At 36.2% G+C, this 20,898-nt stretch overlaps 1 protein-coding gene across 1 annotated transcript in view; it reads left to right on the top strand.

Annotated features, from left to right (window-relative positions):
* Positions 1 to 20,898, top strand: part of LOC122796791 (dynein axonemal heavy chain 5-like) — a 2,204,633-nt gene that overhangs the window by 949,528 nt on the left and 1,234,207 nt on the right. The window contains exon 36 of the mRNA XM_044065521.1: positions 881 to 1,147. Coding sequence (XP_043921456.1) covers positions 881 to 1,147 — 267 coding nt within the window. The remainder of the gene's footprint in view (positions 1 to 880; positions 1,148 to 20,898) is intronic.

Here is a 20,898-nt window from a genome sequence, read left to right as displayed (position 1 = left end):
CACACATACTTACCTGAACCGCAACACCAGAAGCACTAACTCAAAATCTCCGAACATCGGGATTATGAAATTCGCACTTCTGGTCTTGCAATCATCTGGTCTTTTGGTGTTCTGGTCTCGGGATTCCAAGTGTCAGTAATATGGGTGTTTGGTCTTCCGTAGTATACATATATATATATATATATATATATATATATATATATATATATATATATATATATATATATATATATATATATATATATATATATATATATATATATATATATATATATACATACACACACATATAAGTTTATGACATGATATCAAATGCACATTTCATGAAGATTTAATATTCCGAACTGGAAACATTGAATCCTGAATATATCCAATGTGACACCACAGTGATCCACCAAACCCCATATACAACTGCAGATATTTTAATTAATACAAGACTGAGCACAGTGTGGAAGAACTAAAAACAGCAACTTGCTGTATAGTGATCCCTTAGTGCAAAAAGACAGAATTCAATCAAGAGAGAACAGCATAACTTAAAAAAATACACCCCTGCAATTTTAAATATGTCAACCGTGGGAACACTCAGCAAATGAAGCTTGTAAACTCTAGTATGCTATGTGATAGTGTTGCTATAAACAGCTATATTAAATAGATAAAATATTTCTTTTTAAATTTATTTATCTAAAAATAAAAATTAAACAATTCAAGTTATTAAATAAGAAAACTGTTTTGTCTGTATTTGGTGGCCAAGTGGAACATATAGTGTTTAAACTAAAGACAGTTAAAGGTCTGTAGGTTGAAAGTGCTCTTTAATAACAGACTGAATGCAATGAAACTGGCTATACTGTGATTGATTTAATCATTTGTTTCTGTATTGCAGGAGGCTAAAAGATTTCAGAATATTGATAAATCATGGCAGAAGATTATGCAGAGGGCACATGAAAATTCCAACATCGTTCACTGCTGTGTTGGAGATGAGACTCTGTCACAACTATTACCTCATCTGCTAGAACAGCTTGAAATCTGTCAGAAGTCACTCACTGGTTACTTAGAAAAAAAAAGGCTGGTGTTCCCCAGGTTTTTCTTTGTTTCTGACCCTGCTCTTCTGGAAATTCTAGGCCAAGCATCTGATTCTCACACCATTCAGGTAAAGTAGATACTGATAACAGAAAACAGACATGACAAATATATTACACAACCCCTAACAAGATTATGGACTAAGCTTCCCCTTAGAATCAGAATAAATCTGTCATTAACTTCCTTAGCCCCATGGTATAGAGGGATAGAGCACTTTCTCTGACCCAGATGACCTGTCTTCAATTAATGCCATAAGTTCTAGAGGACCACGTTGGAGGAGATTGAGATTGATAGGCCAACAATAGCCTTTTCCAGCTTGGGGAAGGGGGAGGAGGGTTGCCTGGCTGCCTACGATAGTGACATCTGCTAGTAACTCAGAAGATGCCATGTTGGCTCACACTGTTTGCAGCACATGTACTGCAGGGGAAAGACATGTGAGGAAGCCTGTATGTGTATTCCTCTGACTAAGTGTTTGCTGTGAGCCAGTCAGGGCATCTGAGGGCTGGGGTTGGGTGGAAGTGGAATTCCACTTTAACTGGGCATCTGGTTTGCTCCCTTCCACTTGACTCTTGCATCCCTCGGCAATGAATGGGCTGGCAAGACTTCCTAGACTGGGAATGAATGTGCTAGATGGTTCTTAATCAAGCCTGTGGAGATGGCTCTCATTCACAGGGGTAATAAATGGGTTAATTTGGCACCATTTTATGGGATTCAGCATTATGGATGTGAATCCATTAGGCCAGGTCCATTCAGTGAAGGAAGCAAAGTCTTTATATATATAAATATATATATATATATATATATATATATATATATATATATATATATATATATATGAGGGAAATAGAAACTATCAGAATGGGGTTTTGGTAATCAAGCTTCTCAAAGGGCAGGAGGATTGTATACTCGACAGCTGAGTATGTGAGCCTGTGACATGATATTCCTTTTAATTTTTTTTTATGTCTAAGATCTTTAAATCGATTTTTATCTTAAAACTGCATGATTTTAGCTAAGTAATCTAACTTTGAATTGTTCCAAAAATGTGAGTTATTTTGATGTCATTAAATTGAACTTTTGCCTTGAAACATAGCACTGTTTTCATCTAAGTCAACAATATAAAGAATAAAGCTCAGTGTACTTCACTGTTCTGACAGGTACATTATGATCGACCCAAGAATATTATATTTCATACATAGCTGGGACATGAATAATACGTTATTTATTTATTGATAATAATATCCTAGAAAGTCTGTGAATGTGTTTTGTGTTAATGGTGTAACTCTCAGTGTATAGTAGAAGAGTGCTACATTTCATAAAGTAGAGTACGCTAATCAAGGAAATTCACCCCGGGGATCACTTCTGTGGCACTGCTTGACAGGGGCACAGGAAAATCATTTTCTTGGGTGGTGAAAGCCAGGGAACCTTTTTGGCTAGGCTTATAGAGGCCCCAGGGCCGATAGCCTAGTACCTACCTATGAACCTATGAACATTTAAGTATTCCATGTCTCTTAACAACTGCTCATGTTGAGATGGGCAGGCAGATTCACATCCATAATTTTGAATCTCTTGCATTGTATTTGCACAGTGTATGTCATATGTTTTTACATGACCCTTCTTAGGACTGTGAGTCACAGTGGTTGAGGGTATTTGCAAAGCATGAGATCGATTGTGCTTGCATTAATACAGCAAGAAACATGATATATATCCACCTATATGTGATTTACAACCCCCCATCTGAAGAAAGGTATAAATATTGATCCTGATTGGAATATACCAAGGGGAAAGGGTGTTGTGTTGGTGTGTGATATCTGGGTTCATAAGACTAGCATAAGAATAGTATATGGTATACATCCTCCACTGCACGGAAGATAACTGGTGGCATGGAATAGCAATCTGTGGCAGCAGCAGCAACCAATGACTACAGAGATGCTGACAGTATCCTCTGTGCGGTTATGCCACATAGTGGTATGAGTTCTATGTCTGTATTGTGGTAGGCACAGTGTGCCATTTACTGTGACGGTGGTGGAGACCTGGTTCATTGGTGAAGTGAGTCACATTACTGCTTACTGTCTACGTACAGAACATAATTTCTTGACTTATGCAGAAGATACAATGGAAATTGACAAAGATATGTTGCCACACCAGGGGCCTAAAATGTAGATAGTGCCATGTTAGTAGGACCACTACATATACTTAGATGCACCTGTTGTGGAACTTGGGGATGGCAGCCACATGTTGCCCATTAAGATGCAATCCCAGCTACAAGTGATTCTTCTGCCTCCTTAGCCATGACTGTGGGTAGTACTTAGTTTGCATATAGCATAAAGGTGAAATGGTCTTGGAGTAACTGCCACTGGTGGGAGTTTTGTAATGTCATTGCACTGGGGGTGGTAACTATGACGATTGTACTCAAATGCTTGTGTGCACAGAGGTCACCTACTCTGTTCAAAAGTGTGCCATTGTTGTGTTTATGAACATCCTGTCTTTTTACCCACTTAACATGCTGATGGTATTGCTCAGCCATATCATGCTAAGCAATGAATCAGCTCTGCAGGCCGATAAGGACATTTTGTTATTATTTACGTCTGTGTACATCTCAACTTCCAGGCATTAAAAATCATAGTAAAGGCCTATAAAAATCATAGCAGAGGTCAGAAAGAGGAGCACTTTGTTATTTTTCTCAGTAGAAGGTCTTCTTACATTAGATCCTATATAGTTAGTGCTAGAAAATCTTTGTATAGGCTTAGTTTATGTATTTTGTAAAGCATGTATGTATACACAACTTTGACTTTATGAGAAAAATCATAAATCCGTGAGGAGCAAGTCTAAGTCTGAGGGCCAAAATCATAGAGCTATGAGTACATCATAGTGGTTAAAAAGTGTAGGTATGTATAGTCGATGCTTTCTGTCCCATAAAATCTGGGTCCCTATCAGTTTAGAGAAAAAAAAGTTCATCGAACAGCATTTTCAGTGCAACGACATTGAACATGCCATTCGCCGAACTGTTCATACTCAGATCATGGTACAGTGGGGAGTGGGAAATTTGCCCTTTCCACACTGTAGTGCAATCTTGGAGTTGGTATATATAATTAGCTTGTGGGTGTGGGGAGCACAACCCCCATATGATGGAAATTCGAAGAATAGCATTTCTGATGAAATGCCATTCGTTGAAGTGACGGTTCGCTGAAGTGACGGTTCACTGAAGTGCTATAGACCCATGAAGTCTATGTATTGCAATAACACATGCACTCCTAGTTTTATATTTGTGTAAGAAAGACATGGCCACAGAGCATAATTTGAATACCTGCTGTGTTCCTGGCCTATTTCAGGTACATGGGAGCATATGGAAAATTACAAATCATATACATAACTTTTCCAAAATGCATAGGCCTCTGGAATGTGTTTTCAATTGTGTACCAGAGCTATGCAGTTGTGGAAAATATTCCTGAATCCCACTCACAGGTATAGTATTCATGAAAAGTTCATATCTATATTACTAATATTAAGAGACAACTGTAGAATCTCTGAATATCCAAATCAATTAAGTCTGAAGGCAGGTAAAGTTTACTAGAAATAGAAACTCCTCCTCCTCTTCTGTGGTTTCTAAAATATAGGTAAACAGGATACACATTTATTTGTGGATACTGTTAACACACCCAGACCATATTTCTGTGATAACTGAATACTGTTGTATCCATTGAGAATAATTTACCTCCACCTTGGATATTTTTGTCTTAAACCTCCTCACTTTTCATAACATTACCTTCTCCTTTTGATCCAGTTAAGAAACACAATATCTTTGGTAAAACAAATGTATTATAGAGCCAAAAAAAAAAAAAACTGTTTAGAATGAAGTCCCACTTTGTCCCTTAAGAGCACACAGAGACCACAGTCAGTCTTGGGCTGGCTTCTCCCTCTTTCTCCAGATCACCAGTAAGACTCCCCACTGGCACAGCTATAGAGTTGAGATCTCAGCTGAGTGGCCAAGCCAAGACCTCCAGCACCCTTGTGGTTACATTTTAGCTCAGTGCCTTACAAAATATCTCTCCAGCACACGTCTGTACAAACCATCTTATATGACATACAATTCCGATACATTTGTAACACAAGCATCTTACATGAAGCATGCTGACATTCACAAATGACACAGCCATTTACAAAATTCCAGACAGCTGTGCTGGCAGTATCTCCCTTTGCCACATTTCTATATAAATCATAATATTCACAAATGACATATAATCATTTACAAAATTCCAAAAAGCTGGGCTGGCAGTATCTCCTTTCGTGAAAGTCATATATCAACTTCTAGCATATGGTAGACTGATTTCTATGATACATACATGCATACACACACAGACACACACACACACACACACACATATATATATATATATATATATATATATATATATATATGTATATACACATATATCTATATATATATATATATATATATATATATATATATATATATATATATATATTTATATACACATACACCACCTATTAGCCACTTATTGAAAGCTGGAATTTTTTCTTATTTAGGTGTCACACAATGGAAGACCATGTTTCACTGAGGTAGTATTTACATGAAGTCTCAGCACGAAGAAAGTTACTTAGAACTTGCTTAATGTAATAGAATCTGCAGTACTTTACACCATACAGTGGTGGAGATACAATTCTCTTATTCCTAAATCTGATTGGCTGAAACAGAAATCTGATTTAACATATTGCATTGCCTACTTTGAAGAAACGCTATACAGATGAATAGATTCTGAGCATGCCCATTGTAATGTTGAGGACCCTAACTGCAATCCTTGCAATTATGTCAATTTAACGGTGGATGTATTGGAATATATGTTGAGGTTGAGGCTGTGGTCTCTCTTGGAGTGTTCACTCTATTCCAAGGCACAGTAACCTTGGATATATATATATATATATATATATATATATATATATATATATATATATATATGTATATATATTGTTGTGTCTTTCGGCTTTTCCCGGTTAGGGGTCGCCACAGTGGAACTCTGGTCCGCTAATGATTGGTAGTTGATTTTTACGTGCTGAGTTACCAGCCCTGACGCACAACCTTCAACAAAGGTATGCCCATTCACGCATATCTCCACGCAGAAGACGCTCTAGCTGAGAATCGAACTGGACAGCGAATTACTGTGAGGCGACAATGCTACCACAGCACCACCACCGTGAGTTTTATATATATATATATATATATATATTTATATATATATATATATATATATATATATGTATATATGTATGTATATATATATAGATATATATATATATATATATATATATATATATATATATATATATATATATATATATATATATATATATATATATATATATATATATATATGGTTTATATATATATATATATATGTATATATATATATATATATATGGTATATATATATACATATATATATATATATATATATATATATATATATATATATATAAAGAGAGTGTGTGAGTGAGTCCGCAGGAGTGCTGGAGGTGCAGTCTCCATTGGGGGATGATACAGGAAACACCTTATTCTTGTTTCAAAACATTTCAAAGTTTACTTTTATAGAGCTGGAATCCCAGTTTCATAATGCATCATCAGTCTCAGTTATGACCATTGCATTTCTAACTAAATGCTGGCTTTGGGAATATAAGGAGTCTTTCTGATCCTTGCAGCTGAATGAACCTGAACAGCTTTGGCAAGCCTGCAGCCAGAATGAACTGAAAAGCTTCGGGTCTCTTTATGTGGCAGAGAGCCTTTGTGGTCAAACTAAACCTCAGCAGCCCATCTTGGACAGTCCACACTTTTACTATTTTTGGAATTATTTGCCAGCCTTATGTGTTTTGGCACAGATTGTTATGGACTTTAATTTGACCCTTACTCATTAGGTTCCCAGGAAACAAACTAATTGCAACCGTTGTACTTATAATTATTTTGTATCATTTGGTACATACTGTATAAGGTGCACTGGTTGTAACTGGTTCATTTATTATTCTGGATCATTTGGTACACACTGTACAAGGTGCACTGGTTGTAACTGGTTCATTTATTATTCTGGATCATTTGGTACACACTGTACTAGGTGCATTGGTTGTAACTGGTTCATTTATTATTTTGGATCATTTGGTACATACTGTACAAGGCACACTTGTTGTAACTGGTTCATTTATTATTCTGGATCATTTGGTACATAATGTACAAGGTGCACTGGTTGTAACTAATTCATTTATTATTCTGGATCATTTGGCACATAATGTACATGGCCCACTAGTTGTAACTGGTTCATTTATTATTCTGGATCATTTGGTACATACTGTACAAGGTGCACTGGTTGTAACTGGTTCATTTAATATTCTGGATAATTTGGTACATACTGCACAAGGCGCACTGGTTGTAACTGGTTCTTTTATTATTTTGGATGATTTGGAACATAGTGTACAAGGCACATTAGTTGTAACTGGTTCATTGATTATTCTGGATCATTTGGTACATACTGTACAAGGCACACTGGTTGTAACTGGTTCATTTATTATTCTGGATCATTTTTTACATACTGTACATGTCCCACTGGTTGCAACTGGTTCATTTATTTTTCTGGATCATTTGGTACATACTGTATAAGGTACACTGGTTGTAACTGGTTCATTTATTATTCTGGATCATTTGGCACATACTGTACAAGGCACACTGGTTGTACCTGGTTCATTTATTATTCTGGATCATTTTGTATGTATTGTACAAGGCATACTGGTTGTAACTGGTTCATTTATTATTCTGGAATATTTAGTACATACTGTACAAAGTGCACTGGTTGTAACTGGTCCATTCATTAAATCTGGATCATTAGGTACATACTGTACAAAGCACACTGGTTGTAACTGTTTCATTTATTATTATGGATAATTTGGCACATACTATACAAGGCAAACTGGTTGTAACTGGTTCATTTATTATTTTGGATCACTTGGTACATACTGTACAAGGCCCACTGGTTGTAAATGGTTCATTTATTATTGTGGATCATTTGGTACATATTGTACAAGGTGCACTGGTTGTAACTGGTTCATTTATTATTCTGGATCATTTGGTACATACTGTACAAGGTGCACTGGTTGTAACTGGTTCCTTTATTATTTTGGATCATTTGGTAACTGGTTGTAACCGGTTCAGTTATTATTCTGTATAATTTGGTACCTACTGTACAAGGCACAGTGGTTCTAACTGGTTCATTTATTATTCTGGAACATTTGGTACATACTGTGCAAGGCGCACTGGTTGTAACTGGTTCATTTACTATTTTGGATCATTTGGTACATACTGTACAAGGCACACTGGTTGTAACTGGTTCATTTAGTATTCTGGACCATTTGGTAAATACTGTACAAGGTGCACTGGTTGTAACTGGTTCCCTTATTATTTTGGATCATTTGGTAACTGGTTGTGACTGGTTCAGTTATTATTCTGGATCATTTGGTACATACTGTACAAATCGCACTGGTTGTTACTGGTTCATTTATTATTCTGAATCATTTGGTTCATACTGTACAAGACTCACTGGTTGTAACTGGTTCATTTATTATTCTGGATCATTTGGTACATACTGTACAAGGCGCACTGGTTGTAACTCGTTCATTTATTATTTTGGATGACTTGTTACATACTTTAGATGGTGCACTGGTTGTCACTGGTTTATTTGTTATTCTGGATCATTTGTTACATACTGTACAAGGCGCACTAGTTGTAACTGGTTCATTTATTATTCTGGATTATTTGGTACATACTGTACAAGGCGCACTGGTTGTAACTGGTTCATTTTTTATTTTGGATCATTTGGTAACTGGTTGTAACTGGTTTATTTATTATTCTGGATCATTTGGTACATACTGTACAAGGCGCACTGGTTGTAACTGGTCTTTTCTTATTTTGGTAATTTGGTACATACTGTACAAGGCGCACTGGTTGTAACTGGTTCATTTATTATTCTGGATCATTTGGTACATACTGTACAAGGCACACTGGTTGTAACTGGTTCATTTGTTATTCTGAATCATTTGGTATGTACTGTAAAGGTGCACTGTTTGCAACTGCTTCATTTATCATTCTGGATCATTTGCTACACACTGTGCAAGGTGGTTGTAACTTGTTCATGTATTATTCTGGATCATTTGGTACATACTGTACAAAGGGCACTGGTTGTAACTGGTTCATTTATTATTCTGGATCATTTGGTACATGCTGTATAAGGTGCACTGGTTGTAACTGGTTCATTTATTATTCTGGATCATTTGGTACATACTGCACTATGCACACTGGTTGTAACTGGTTCATTTATTATTCTGGATTATTTGCTACATACTATTCTGGATTATTTGGTACTTACTGTACAAGGCACACTGGTTGTAACTGGTTCATTTATTATTCTGGATAATTTGGTACATACTGTACAAGTTGCACTGGTTGTAACTGGTTCATTTATTATTCTGGATAATTTGGTACTTACTTTGCAAGGCGCACTGGTTGTAACTGGTTCATTTATTATTCTGGATCATTTGGTACATACTGTACAAGGTGCACTGGTTGTAACTTGTTCATTTATTATTCTGTATCATTTGGTACATACTGTACATAGCGCACTGGTTGTAACTGGTTCATTTATTATTTTGGATCATTTGGTACATCCTGTACAAGGTGACCTAGTTGTAACTGGTTCGTTTATTATTCGGGACCATTTGGTACATACTGTACAAGGCACACTGGTTGTTACTGGATCAGTTATTATTCTGGATCATTTGGTACATACTGTAGAAGGTGCAATGGTTGTAACTGGTTAATTTATTATTCTGGGTCATTTGGTACATACTGTACAAGGCGCACTGGTTGTAACTGGTTCATTTATTGTTCTGGATCATTTGGTACATACTGTACAAGGTGCACTGGTTGTAACTGGTTCATTTATTATTCTGGATAATTTGGTACTTAGCAAGGCGCACTGGTTGTAACTCGTTCATTTATTATTCTGTATCATTTGTTACATACTGTACATGGCGCACTGGTTGTAACTGGTTCATTTATTATTTTGGATCATTTGGTACATACTGTACAAGTGCCCTAGTTGTAACTGGTTCGTTTATTATTCTGGATCATTTGGTACATACTGTACAAGGTGTACTGCCTGTAACTGGTTCAGTTATTATTCTGGATCATTTGGTACATACTGTACAAGGTGCAATGGTTGTAACTGGTTCATTTATTATTCTGGGTCATTTGGTACATACTGTACAAGGTGCAGTGGTTGTAACTGGTTCATTTATTATTCTGGATAATTTGATACATACAGTACAAGGCACACTGGTTGCAACTGGTTATTTTATTATTCTGGATCATTTGGTACATACTGTACAAGGCACACTGTTTGTAACTGGTTCATTTATTATTCTGGATCATTTGGTACATACTGTACAAGATGCACTGGTTGTAAGTGTTTCATTTATTATTCTGGGTCATTTAGTACATACAGTACAAGGTGCACTGGTTGTAACTGGTTCATTTATTATTCTGGATCATTTGGTACATACAGGACAAGGTGCACTGGTTGTAACTGGTTCATTTATTATTTTGGATCATTTGGTACATACTGTACAAGGCACACTGGTTGTAACTGGTTCATTTATTGTTCTGGAACATTTGGTACATACTGTACAAGGCGCTCTGGTTGTAACTGATTCATTTATTATTTTGGATCATTTGGTACGTACTGTACAAGGCACACTGGTTGTAACTGGTTCATTTATTGTTCTGGAACATTTGGTACATACTGTACAAGGCACACTGGTTGCAACTAGTTCATTTATTATTATGGATCATTTGATACATACTGTACAAGGCACACTGGTTGTAACTGGTTCATTTATTATTATGGATCATTTGATACATACTGTACAAGGCACACTGGTTGTAACTGGTTCATTTATTATTCTGGATTATTTGGTACATACTGTACAAGGCACACTGTTTGTAACTGGTTCATTTATTATTCTGGGTCATTTGGTACATACTGTACAAGGCACACTGGTTGTAACTGGTTCATTCATTATTCTGGGTCATTTGGTACATACTGTACAAGGCACACTGGTTGTAACTGGTTCATTTATTGTTCTGGAACATTTGGTACACACTGTACAAGGCGCTCTGGTTGTAACTGATTCATTTATTATTTTGGATCATTTGGTACATACTGTACAAGGCACACTGTTTGTAACAGGTTCATTTATTATTCTGGATCATTTGGTACATACTGTACAAGGCACACTGTTTGTAACTGGTTCATTTATTATTCTGGATCATTTGGTACATACTCTACAAGGCACACTGGTTGCAACTGGTTCATTTATTATTCTGGATCATTTGGTACATACTGTACAAGGCAAACTGGTTGTAACTGGTTCATTTATTATTTTGGATCACTTGGTACATACTGTACAAGGCCCACTAGTTGTAAATGGTTCATTTATTATTGTGGATCATTTGGTACATACTGTACAAGGTAAACTGGTTGTAACTGGTTCATTTATTATTTTGGATCACTTGGTACATATTGTACAAGGCCCACTGGTTGTAACTGGTTCATTTATTGTTCTGGAACATTTGGTACACACTGTACAAGGCGCTCTGGTTGTAACCGATTCATTTATTATTTTGGATCATTTGGTACACACTGTACAAGGCGCACTGGTTGTAACCAATTCATTTATTATTTTGGATCATTTGGTACGTACTGTATAAGGTACACTGGTTGTAACTGGTTCATTTATTATTCTGGGTCATTTGCCACACACTGTACAAGTCGCTCTGGTTGTAACCGATTCATTTATTATTTTGGATCATTTGGTACACACTGTACAAGGTGCACTGGTTGTAACCGATTCATTTATTATTTTGGATCATTTGGTACACACTGTACAAGGCACACTGGTTGTAACTGGTTCATTTATTATTCTGGATCATTTGGTACATACTGTACAAGGCACACTGGCTGTAAGTGGTTAATTTTGAAAGAAAATAAGGCAGAACTTTTACACATGGGGATTTATATCCTGATACTATTTTTGTTTATTAAACTATATTTTATTGCTGTTTGAAATGGGCCCTCCCTAAAAAAAAATCTCTGCTGTGAATGACAGATTAGAAACCAGTTAATATATTATCCACAGCAGAATGAATACTACCATAAAACAATTCCAAACCAACGAAGAGAACAATTACAGAATATACTCAAAATAATATGTTTTGGAGATTAAACAGAGCACACATAACCACATTCCAAGTGAGAAAAATGCGGAAAAATCTTAATGTGAACATCATTCTGGTAGTTTATTTTTATTTAAATCTAAAATACCTGATGAGATAAACATAGCTTTTCTCTCAGGTAAGACAGTGCCTTGAAGAAAATCATACTTTACTGTGATATTAATTGCCAAAACATTGTATTTGAACTGCAAATGCTGGACACGTTGAAAATGTAGGTTAGCAGACTTCCTTGGGAGCTGAGGCTCACAGAATAAATAATGGATCACCACCTTTCATGTACTATAGCTGTTCACTAATTAAAGCATTACATTAAACAAAGAAAAGCAAAGATGACTGCTACTTCAGAATGAATTAAAATTCATCAACTCACTGTGGCATCCTAGAGACTGAAAAAAATGCATGAGGTATTTTAAATTAATTTGGGATGATTTTTCACTTGAAGCAGTAGCTTTACAGAAACACAGAAATATAACCTTTCTGCAGATAAAGATCACTTTTTCTACCTAGTGTGACCATTTCTCTTCAGATTATTTTAAGAAACCTTTTTTAAGCAACAACACAATTCCTTCTTTTTTTCTGCTTTCATGCCATAATGGAAAATGCATTTTGAAACCTATTGCCCTTTTTGACCCTGCTGCATCTTGAGGTACACTGAATAACACATCCTCCACCCTTTCAATGAAGCAGCTCTTCACTGTGCCACTCACCTCTTGCCCCCCATATACTTTTGAGTGATTATACATACATTTCTCTATGTATTGACATTTTTGTCATCTTCTCCCTCTGGCATCTTTCTCGAGGATTACACGGTATAGCTTTGGCTATAGAGCTTGCATTAACTTTGCCTCCATCTTGTCTATGTCTTTATGATGATGACATCTTTGCAAATGCACAGAGTACTCCAGACTAAGAGACTTATCCACTCTATCTGCTGAAGGGAAGTACAATGTTTACACTGCTAATGTCTCCTTCTGTGCATGCCAGTATTCTGTTTATATTCAGCTGTTTCCACTCTCTAAGCATGCAAATCATGGCATGCAACACTGATGTGCACTACCATCTGTATCATGCACTGCACATAAGTATCTGAGGCAAGTGTCTCTGAATTCAGAAGCAGATATCCAACCTCCTTCAAGCTGTATCAAATCAGACAGAACAGACAAATGTGGAAGTGTCTACATACCACATACAGTAAACCTCTGCCCAAGCAAAGAGCAGACAACATAATAGTTACACATGAAGATAAACCCCCACCCCCACAGCATGCATATCTAGTGGAGAGTGATATGGCAATGAGATGATGAGCCATTTGGTGGCCCAATTCATATATCAGTGCACTGCAATGAGATACACATTGGTGCACATCTGGCTTCTATATCTGGGTCAGATGTTTAATGGAAGGACGTCTTATGGGGGAAGTTACATGGTGCACATGGCTGCAGTGCTTGTAGATTCCTTGACAGTGTGATGAACGCCTCCTTCACCATATGATGCTTCTCTTGCTGCAGGTTTACCTTACCAAACTATCAGGGTCACAGTTTCCTGTGTGTCAACCACTACTTACAGTCTCCTTCCATGGCAGGGATCTGACTCCTCTGATAATTTGTTAGTCTCCAGTTTGTTGTCTGTCCCTACTCATTGGATGAAGAAACTCTAGTGATGGTACTGTAACAAAAAGCATATGCATACAGCAGGGTCAGCTGAGAATACAAACAACAAGAGAAGTTGTAAGAATGCTAACAATGGAGATATTATTGAGTAACATACCTCTCTGATATGCCAGATGGTGTGGTCATTTTCAGTTTGAGGCACAGTGGACTATTTTCTAGTCTCTGCTGACAAACTAAAGTTTCAGACAGCAATATATAATAGCAACCATAAATTTACAGACACTTCTGTATTCACACCAGTCATAATAGTATAAACACTACCTCAGGTCTCCCATGAAAACAGAGTGTTATCCTAGTGGGACTAACCCAGTCAACAAAGGATAAATAAATAAATAAATCAGGTGTATACAGAAAATCATTACCAGCCATATTCAACACGTGGTACAAACAGGCATGTAGTTCTCTTGCAAGGCCATGTAGCACACTGGTTATTGTATTTTACTGCAGCATCACAGCCAGTATGTCAACAATGCAATGCAATAGGATCTCTGATACAGGGACCCACAGGTACTCTGGTCAGGACAGGCACAGCAGCTTGACACACGTGTACAGATGGAGAAGTTGTACAGCATAGAGCAACTGAATACAATATTTCTATGAGAGCAGATCCGTACAACCATGCAACTATCACCATATCCTCCAACAAGCAAGCAGCCACTCCAGGAGTCAAATAATATGCAAACCATCTGCAGATATGGGCAGACAGAGAATGATGTGTCAGTACAAAGTAGAATATTTTACCGAGGCCTACTCTAAAGCTCCCCAGGTTCTGTATTTTGGTTGCACACAAAATGATCTGTGTAGAATAGCAGCAACAGGACTTTGTTATGCTCTGTCACATAACTAACAGCAAAATGTCCTGACTGTACAGCTATAATACAGTAATGGTCTTTTAAAAAATTCATACACAAAAGTATACTAACACCCACATCCAGAAATCTGTACAAAATATTCAAACCAACAGCAGTGCCAAGAAGTATCCTTATATAAATCATGTTAACTAAATATAGGAATACAGGATATCATATTATAAAATATTGATAATACATTTAATGTCTTGCAGCTTGTGGGTTATTGGCAACTTGCTCCCTCCAACATAATAGCTTGTTCAGTTTCCTTCTCCTGAGGTCATCAAAATGGTGACACACCTGTGCCATAGAAGGCTGAATCCTTGATTGTCATTGAAGGCCAGCAGCTAGATCATCCCAAGTGTCATTTGGATGAAATGGACATCTTCCTCAGTCCAAACAAGAGATTCTTGGAGCAGAGCAGCAAGGAGAACATCAGTGTTTCCTGATGAAGCCACAAATGAATTGTAAACCAATGTACAGAAAATTAATAACAGATTATACAGAAGCAAAACAGTCGCTATGTAAAACTACTTAGATTGATGTGTTTGGTAGAAAAAACATAGAAGAAATGTAAAATTTCTGAAACAGAAATTGTTTGAATGCAAAAAAATAAAGAAAAAGGTTTAATATTAGGTTCTAGGCACACAACGTCAGGAGGGTTTATTTCAATGAGAATGAGATACTTGATTAAAGTGAGAGACAAAAAATAAGAAATGGAAAAAAGTTCGAACTACAACTTTTAAAACTGAAATAAACAAGCTGCACAAACCAATTAAGCATAGTGTGAGAAAGGATCAAGAAAACTTTGAAGAAAATTTATATAAAAATATTGAGCATAATAGAAAACCATTTTACAGATACATAAGATGTGGAAGGAATAAACACAAGTTGATAAACTGAGTGTAGATTCTAAAATTTATTCTCAGACACAACAGATTATAGACATTTACAAAATCTTATGCAAAACAGTTTGACTCCACAAATGGGTTATAAGTTGTCCTAGTGGCATCCAGGTAACCTCAGATACAGAAATCAAATTAGATTATATTGAAAAAGAACTATGCAAACTGGATCCAAACAAAGCACAGGGAGGGGAGACAGAATTAGTAATAATGACCTGAGAAAACTTCAGCAAGCACTTGCAGTGTCATTATATCTATTATTTACTAGGTCATCTAAATATTAGGAGATTCCTCAAGATTGGAGACATGCACTTACTGCATTTGTCCTTAAAGGAATATGACAAATCCAGAGTCATACAGACCCTTAAAACTACTTTCATGTTGTGGAAAAAATAACGGAGAAGGTAATTTTGGATAGGTTATTGTCAGAATTGGAAAGGATGGGACTTGAAACCATATATGAACATGCATATATTAAAAATAGATCTGTTAACACCTGTAACATATTCTATAACAATATAATAACAGCTATGAATGAAAAATTGTGCTGTGATGTAATTTATATAGATTTAACTTCAGCATGTGGGTATGGAATAGCAATAAGGAAACCTTTTAACTAAATCCAAAATATAGCGTATAACCAACAAAGAAATAACAAAATGCACTAAATATACATTAAAAGAGGTGCCACAGCTCATGAACACTTTAAATACTTAAAATGACTTTTATTAAAAAATATAAAAACAAACCACTTAAGGTTAAGTAAAAAAACACACAGGTTAAGTGCTTTCATCTGCTAACCACAGACTTCATCAGCACAATTGTATATTTATGTTTCCAACTTTATATATAAAGTTATATAAAGTTAACCTCCAATGTGAATAAACTATCAATTAAGCTCTAGCATTAATAAAATATGACCTAATGAATATTCATTATTTTCGACAGCTCACAAATAGCTGCATGTACTGTTATATATTGCATCCTAAACAGCACACTTTAACCCTGTCCAGCACATTTCAAATACATATGTTAACCTTATAAGAAAACAAGCATGAGTAAACTGGAAAGAGTACAACAGACGTATACCAAGGGCATCCATGGATCTGAACATTTACGTTGTTATGAAAGACAAAAATATCTGAACTTGCACAGTGTTTGATATACATATATTTAAGAGGAGATGTTATTCAGGTATACAGGGCATTTACAGACAACTACCTCTGGGAATGTCTGAGGTTATCAAAAAGTACTAGAGAATCATCAGATAACCTATGTAGAAGCTTCTATAGGAATGAGAAGTGTACTAACTCGTTCTCTGACAGAGTAGCTGATGCATGGAACAGTCTACCAAATTACATTAAAGCAAGTACTAGTTTAGATATTTTTAAGAACAGCCTGGACACATAACTGTTTTGGTATATTGGCAAGCTAGAAGGGCACTAATACCTGTGCATGAAATATTTTTATGTATGTATGCATGTTTAAATGAGCCTGTGAACCACCCGTATATCAGGAAGTAATCAATATTGGAAACTTTAATCAGCTGACAGCACTATCTTGTAGAACAGAGATATTGTAGAGCTATATCTGCTACTAATGGACAAAGTGTCAAGCATGACATATCCAAGTGATGTGAAGCTACATCACAGGGTCACAGTCATTGCCCTCTTGTCCCCAGTATGATTCTCTGTGGAGCATTGTAGACAACAACTAAGAACTGTGTAGACCATTCCACGGCTCAGGCTGCTTGCCTCAACCCCAGATAATGCAATTCTCTAACATACAATGCAGGCCTGCTGTTGCTATCTCATGTACCTATATGGGTGGCATGACAATGTATCAGGAAATTTGGGGCTGCACGGCTTGACACTTGTGGTGAGTCCATCCCATCGGCCACTTACAGACCTATAAGAATTCCTGATGCCCTTGGGTGGCCATGGTATTAACTGTTATGTACTTAGTGCAATATGACACATATTAAATGCTGAAGTAAAAACTATACTGAACACAAATAAGAACGTAACTTGTTGTAATCCAGTTTTTACTGCACAATGTACAAAATATAAAACAGAGATACAGGAAATATGAGATATCTGTAATACTGATTGTAATGTTACAGATGATTCCCATGTATAGGCTCTCTGTATGTTAAATATTACAAATTAAGCCTCAGACTGAACTAGTGTTAGGATCATAAAGTAACTTGTGCAATGTAATTTCCTACTTATTAATATTCCTGCTTATGTTATAAAGTTGTAGGGTAGCACAAAGACAGTGATCTTTGGACATTTGTTGATTAATATTATGTATAATAAGAAATATATCTCAGTATTGCATTTGCTGTAATCTGCGTGTTGATTTAGAGCAATAATCCACATGGACCTTTTTTGGAATCCTCCCAGGAACACTGTTTGGTTAAGTAACTTGCTCATAGTCACACAGGAGGCAAATGGAATCAAATACTGGACCACAGGAAGCAGATTGTTAACAGGTCATAATCTTCTACATTAACTCTGTCTGTGTAAACATGTGCAGTACTATGGGAGGAATAAATTACTTAATTAAGTGTAAAGTTTGCCATCCACAATATCTTAAGAAAGTGGATAGCAGCAAATATGCAAGAAAAAAACAATACATGCATCCAAAAGACAGATCAAAAGCCATGAAAACTGCAATCTAGCACACCCTAATATGACATCAGGTCACCTAAATCCATATTTAAATATTAATAGTTGCAGCTTTAGGGATTTCTTTGGTTATTTCCTTGGCAGTGAATTATAACACATGGCCATGTAAGGTCTGTTCTAATAACCCACATATTTTCTATAGCCAGTAATGCTTAAATGCTTAATCTCCTGTTTCACAGGGAAAGAATATCACAGCTTGCTCAAAATATCCATTCATTCATTCACTTCACTAAAGCTTACAGCTTGGCACAGAAAATACTGCATTTCACTATATAAAGCTGTGTCCTTCCCTGCAGTAATACTTGTTTGTTTTTCTTATTGCTTTTGCAGTTGGAGCCATGAAAGGTACCCAGAATGGTTAGCAGCTTGTTAACTGTCTCTGCAGAGCTCAGTGTGATTAATTACTGTCTGCTGCAAAATTTTGAGTAATTTTTCACATCACTCATAACCTGCTCCCTGTTTACTAACTGGAGGATTATAGGAGCTATTATCTACTGCTGAAAACCTGTTAAGAGTAATGGAAGGATGTTAAAGCTGTACCGGGTAAACATAAGTACAATTAATATAAAGGTCTTGAGATTACCATAAATGAAAAAGTGACAGTTCCTGGGGGTACCCGATACACAAATGTCAGCCATACAATGTGTAGCATAATATAAATATGAAAATGAAGCAATTACTTTATTCCAGTTGGTATAAAAGGTTAAGTAAATATATTTTAGTGTACAATTTATAAATATTCTATAAATTATAAGTGCAATCAATTATAGCTAATTTAAGTATTTTTAAATTAGATCAGTAATACATAGGTGTATTGTTGGGCAGCCACTAATTATTATTTATTATCTGTTTTTACAGATTTATTGACTTCAAACATATTTGTAAGCTCTTAAGTCATACTATTCTCACATTTATCTTAATTATATGCGATTTAACAGACTGATGGGTAGGGAATGTTGTCAGTAGAATACTTTGTTTAAAAGCTACCATAACCTGCAACTGTTTGAAGTACATTGCAATAGCTTTACACATATTAAATAAAAAAATATATATATATATGTTATGTTTCAATGGCAATCATGTCTTATTGCCTCTCATCAGCTTTAATACCTAGACTTATACGTGGGTCAGTGAACTTTCATGGATTTTTGGTCTCAAACTTGCTGCTTGATTTATTCAGGATGCTGACTTATGCAGGAGTACATATGGTCTATATGTACATATAATTGGAATAGCATCCACTTTTCCCATACTAAGTCACTGGAAATTTCTAAATACAGCTACAAACTCAGCAGGTGGACATTTCAGTTATGCTTCAGCAGATGCAATATATCAAATCATCTGATGAAAGAGGTCATCTAAATATTTCAGAAATCTTGAGAAACTGTCTCCATAGAGTTTGTTAAATTAAATAGCAGGGTTTGGAGACAGTATATCCTCCAAAATAAATGATGCGGGGGCTTCTCTCTGTATAAAAAAAACCGTTTTGCATGTGTGTGTGTGTGTGTGTGTGTGTGTGTGTGTGTGTGTGTGCGCGCGCGCATGCGTGTCTGTGTGTTTCTTAGGACTATGTCAGTGATGAGGTTCCAATGTATGATGCTGAAACCTGACTGCATGAATTACATTTTTTGTGACCTAACACCAACCTTAAGCACACATGTATTTATTTAAATAATACATTACAGAGAAAATGAATGAAGGATCATCACACTGTCTTTCAAGTACCTCATCTATACTATAAAACATCCAAAAACCAATAAGACTGGACACTGCTCGAATACCAACTCCTTCTGTTTATTAAAAATAGACATACAAGTGATGAGCGCTTTCGGGCCTTTGCCCTTCATCAGATAAAGCATCTCCCAAAACCAAACATTTTAAAACAAATACAAACCAATAGAAAATCAGTAAAAATCAGTAAAAAACCCGCCTGTTCTTAAGGGCGGGTCTCATAGGAATGACTTCATTAAGCCCAGGACTCCTGTGTGCCATTAACTCAATTATCCATTTAGATTCAGCTAGCTCTGTTAACTGTTTAATGTCTCCCCCTCTTTTGTTCAACTTCACATTCACTATCACTTTAAACTTGAAGCTATGTGTAGGATGAGCTACCAAGTGTCTATATAATGCATTGCGTGTGTCTCCATTTCTAATCGAAGAGAGGTGCTGCAAGACCCTAACTTTAAACATACAGTTGGTCTTGCCCACATAAAAACTTGTGCAGGATTGACACTCAGCCAAATAAACCACATCAGTGGTTCTACAAGTTGCTCTCCCTTTCAAATCAAACAATCTTCCAGTCACTGGATGTACAAAAACACCCCTACTATCTACATAAGCACACGCCTTGCATAGCCCACATGG

The sequence above is a fragment of the Protopterus annectens genome, chromosome 3.part0, assembly GCF_019279795.1.
Source record: "Protopterus annectens isolate FY-2018-M chromosome 3.part0, PAN1.0, whole genome shotgun sequence".
Classification (NCBI taxonomy): Eukaryota; Metazoa; Chordata; order Ceratodontiformes; family Protopteridae; genus Protopterus; species Protopterus annectens.
Note: the sequence above shows the minus strand (reverse complement) of the source record. Positions and strands in the feature narration are given on the sequence as shown.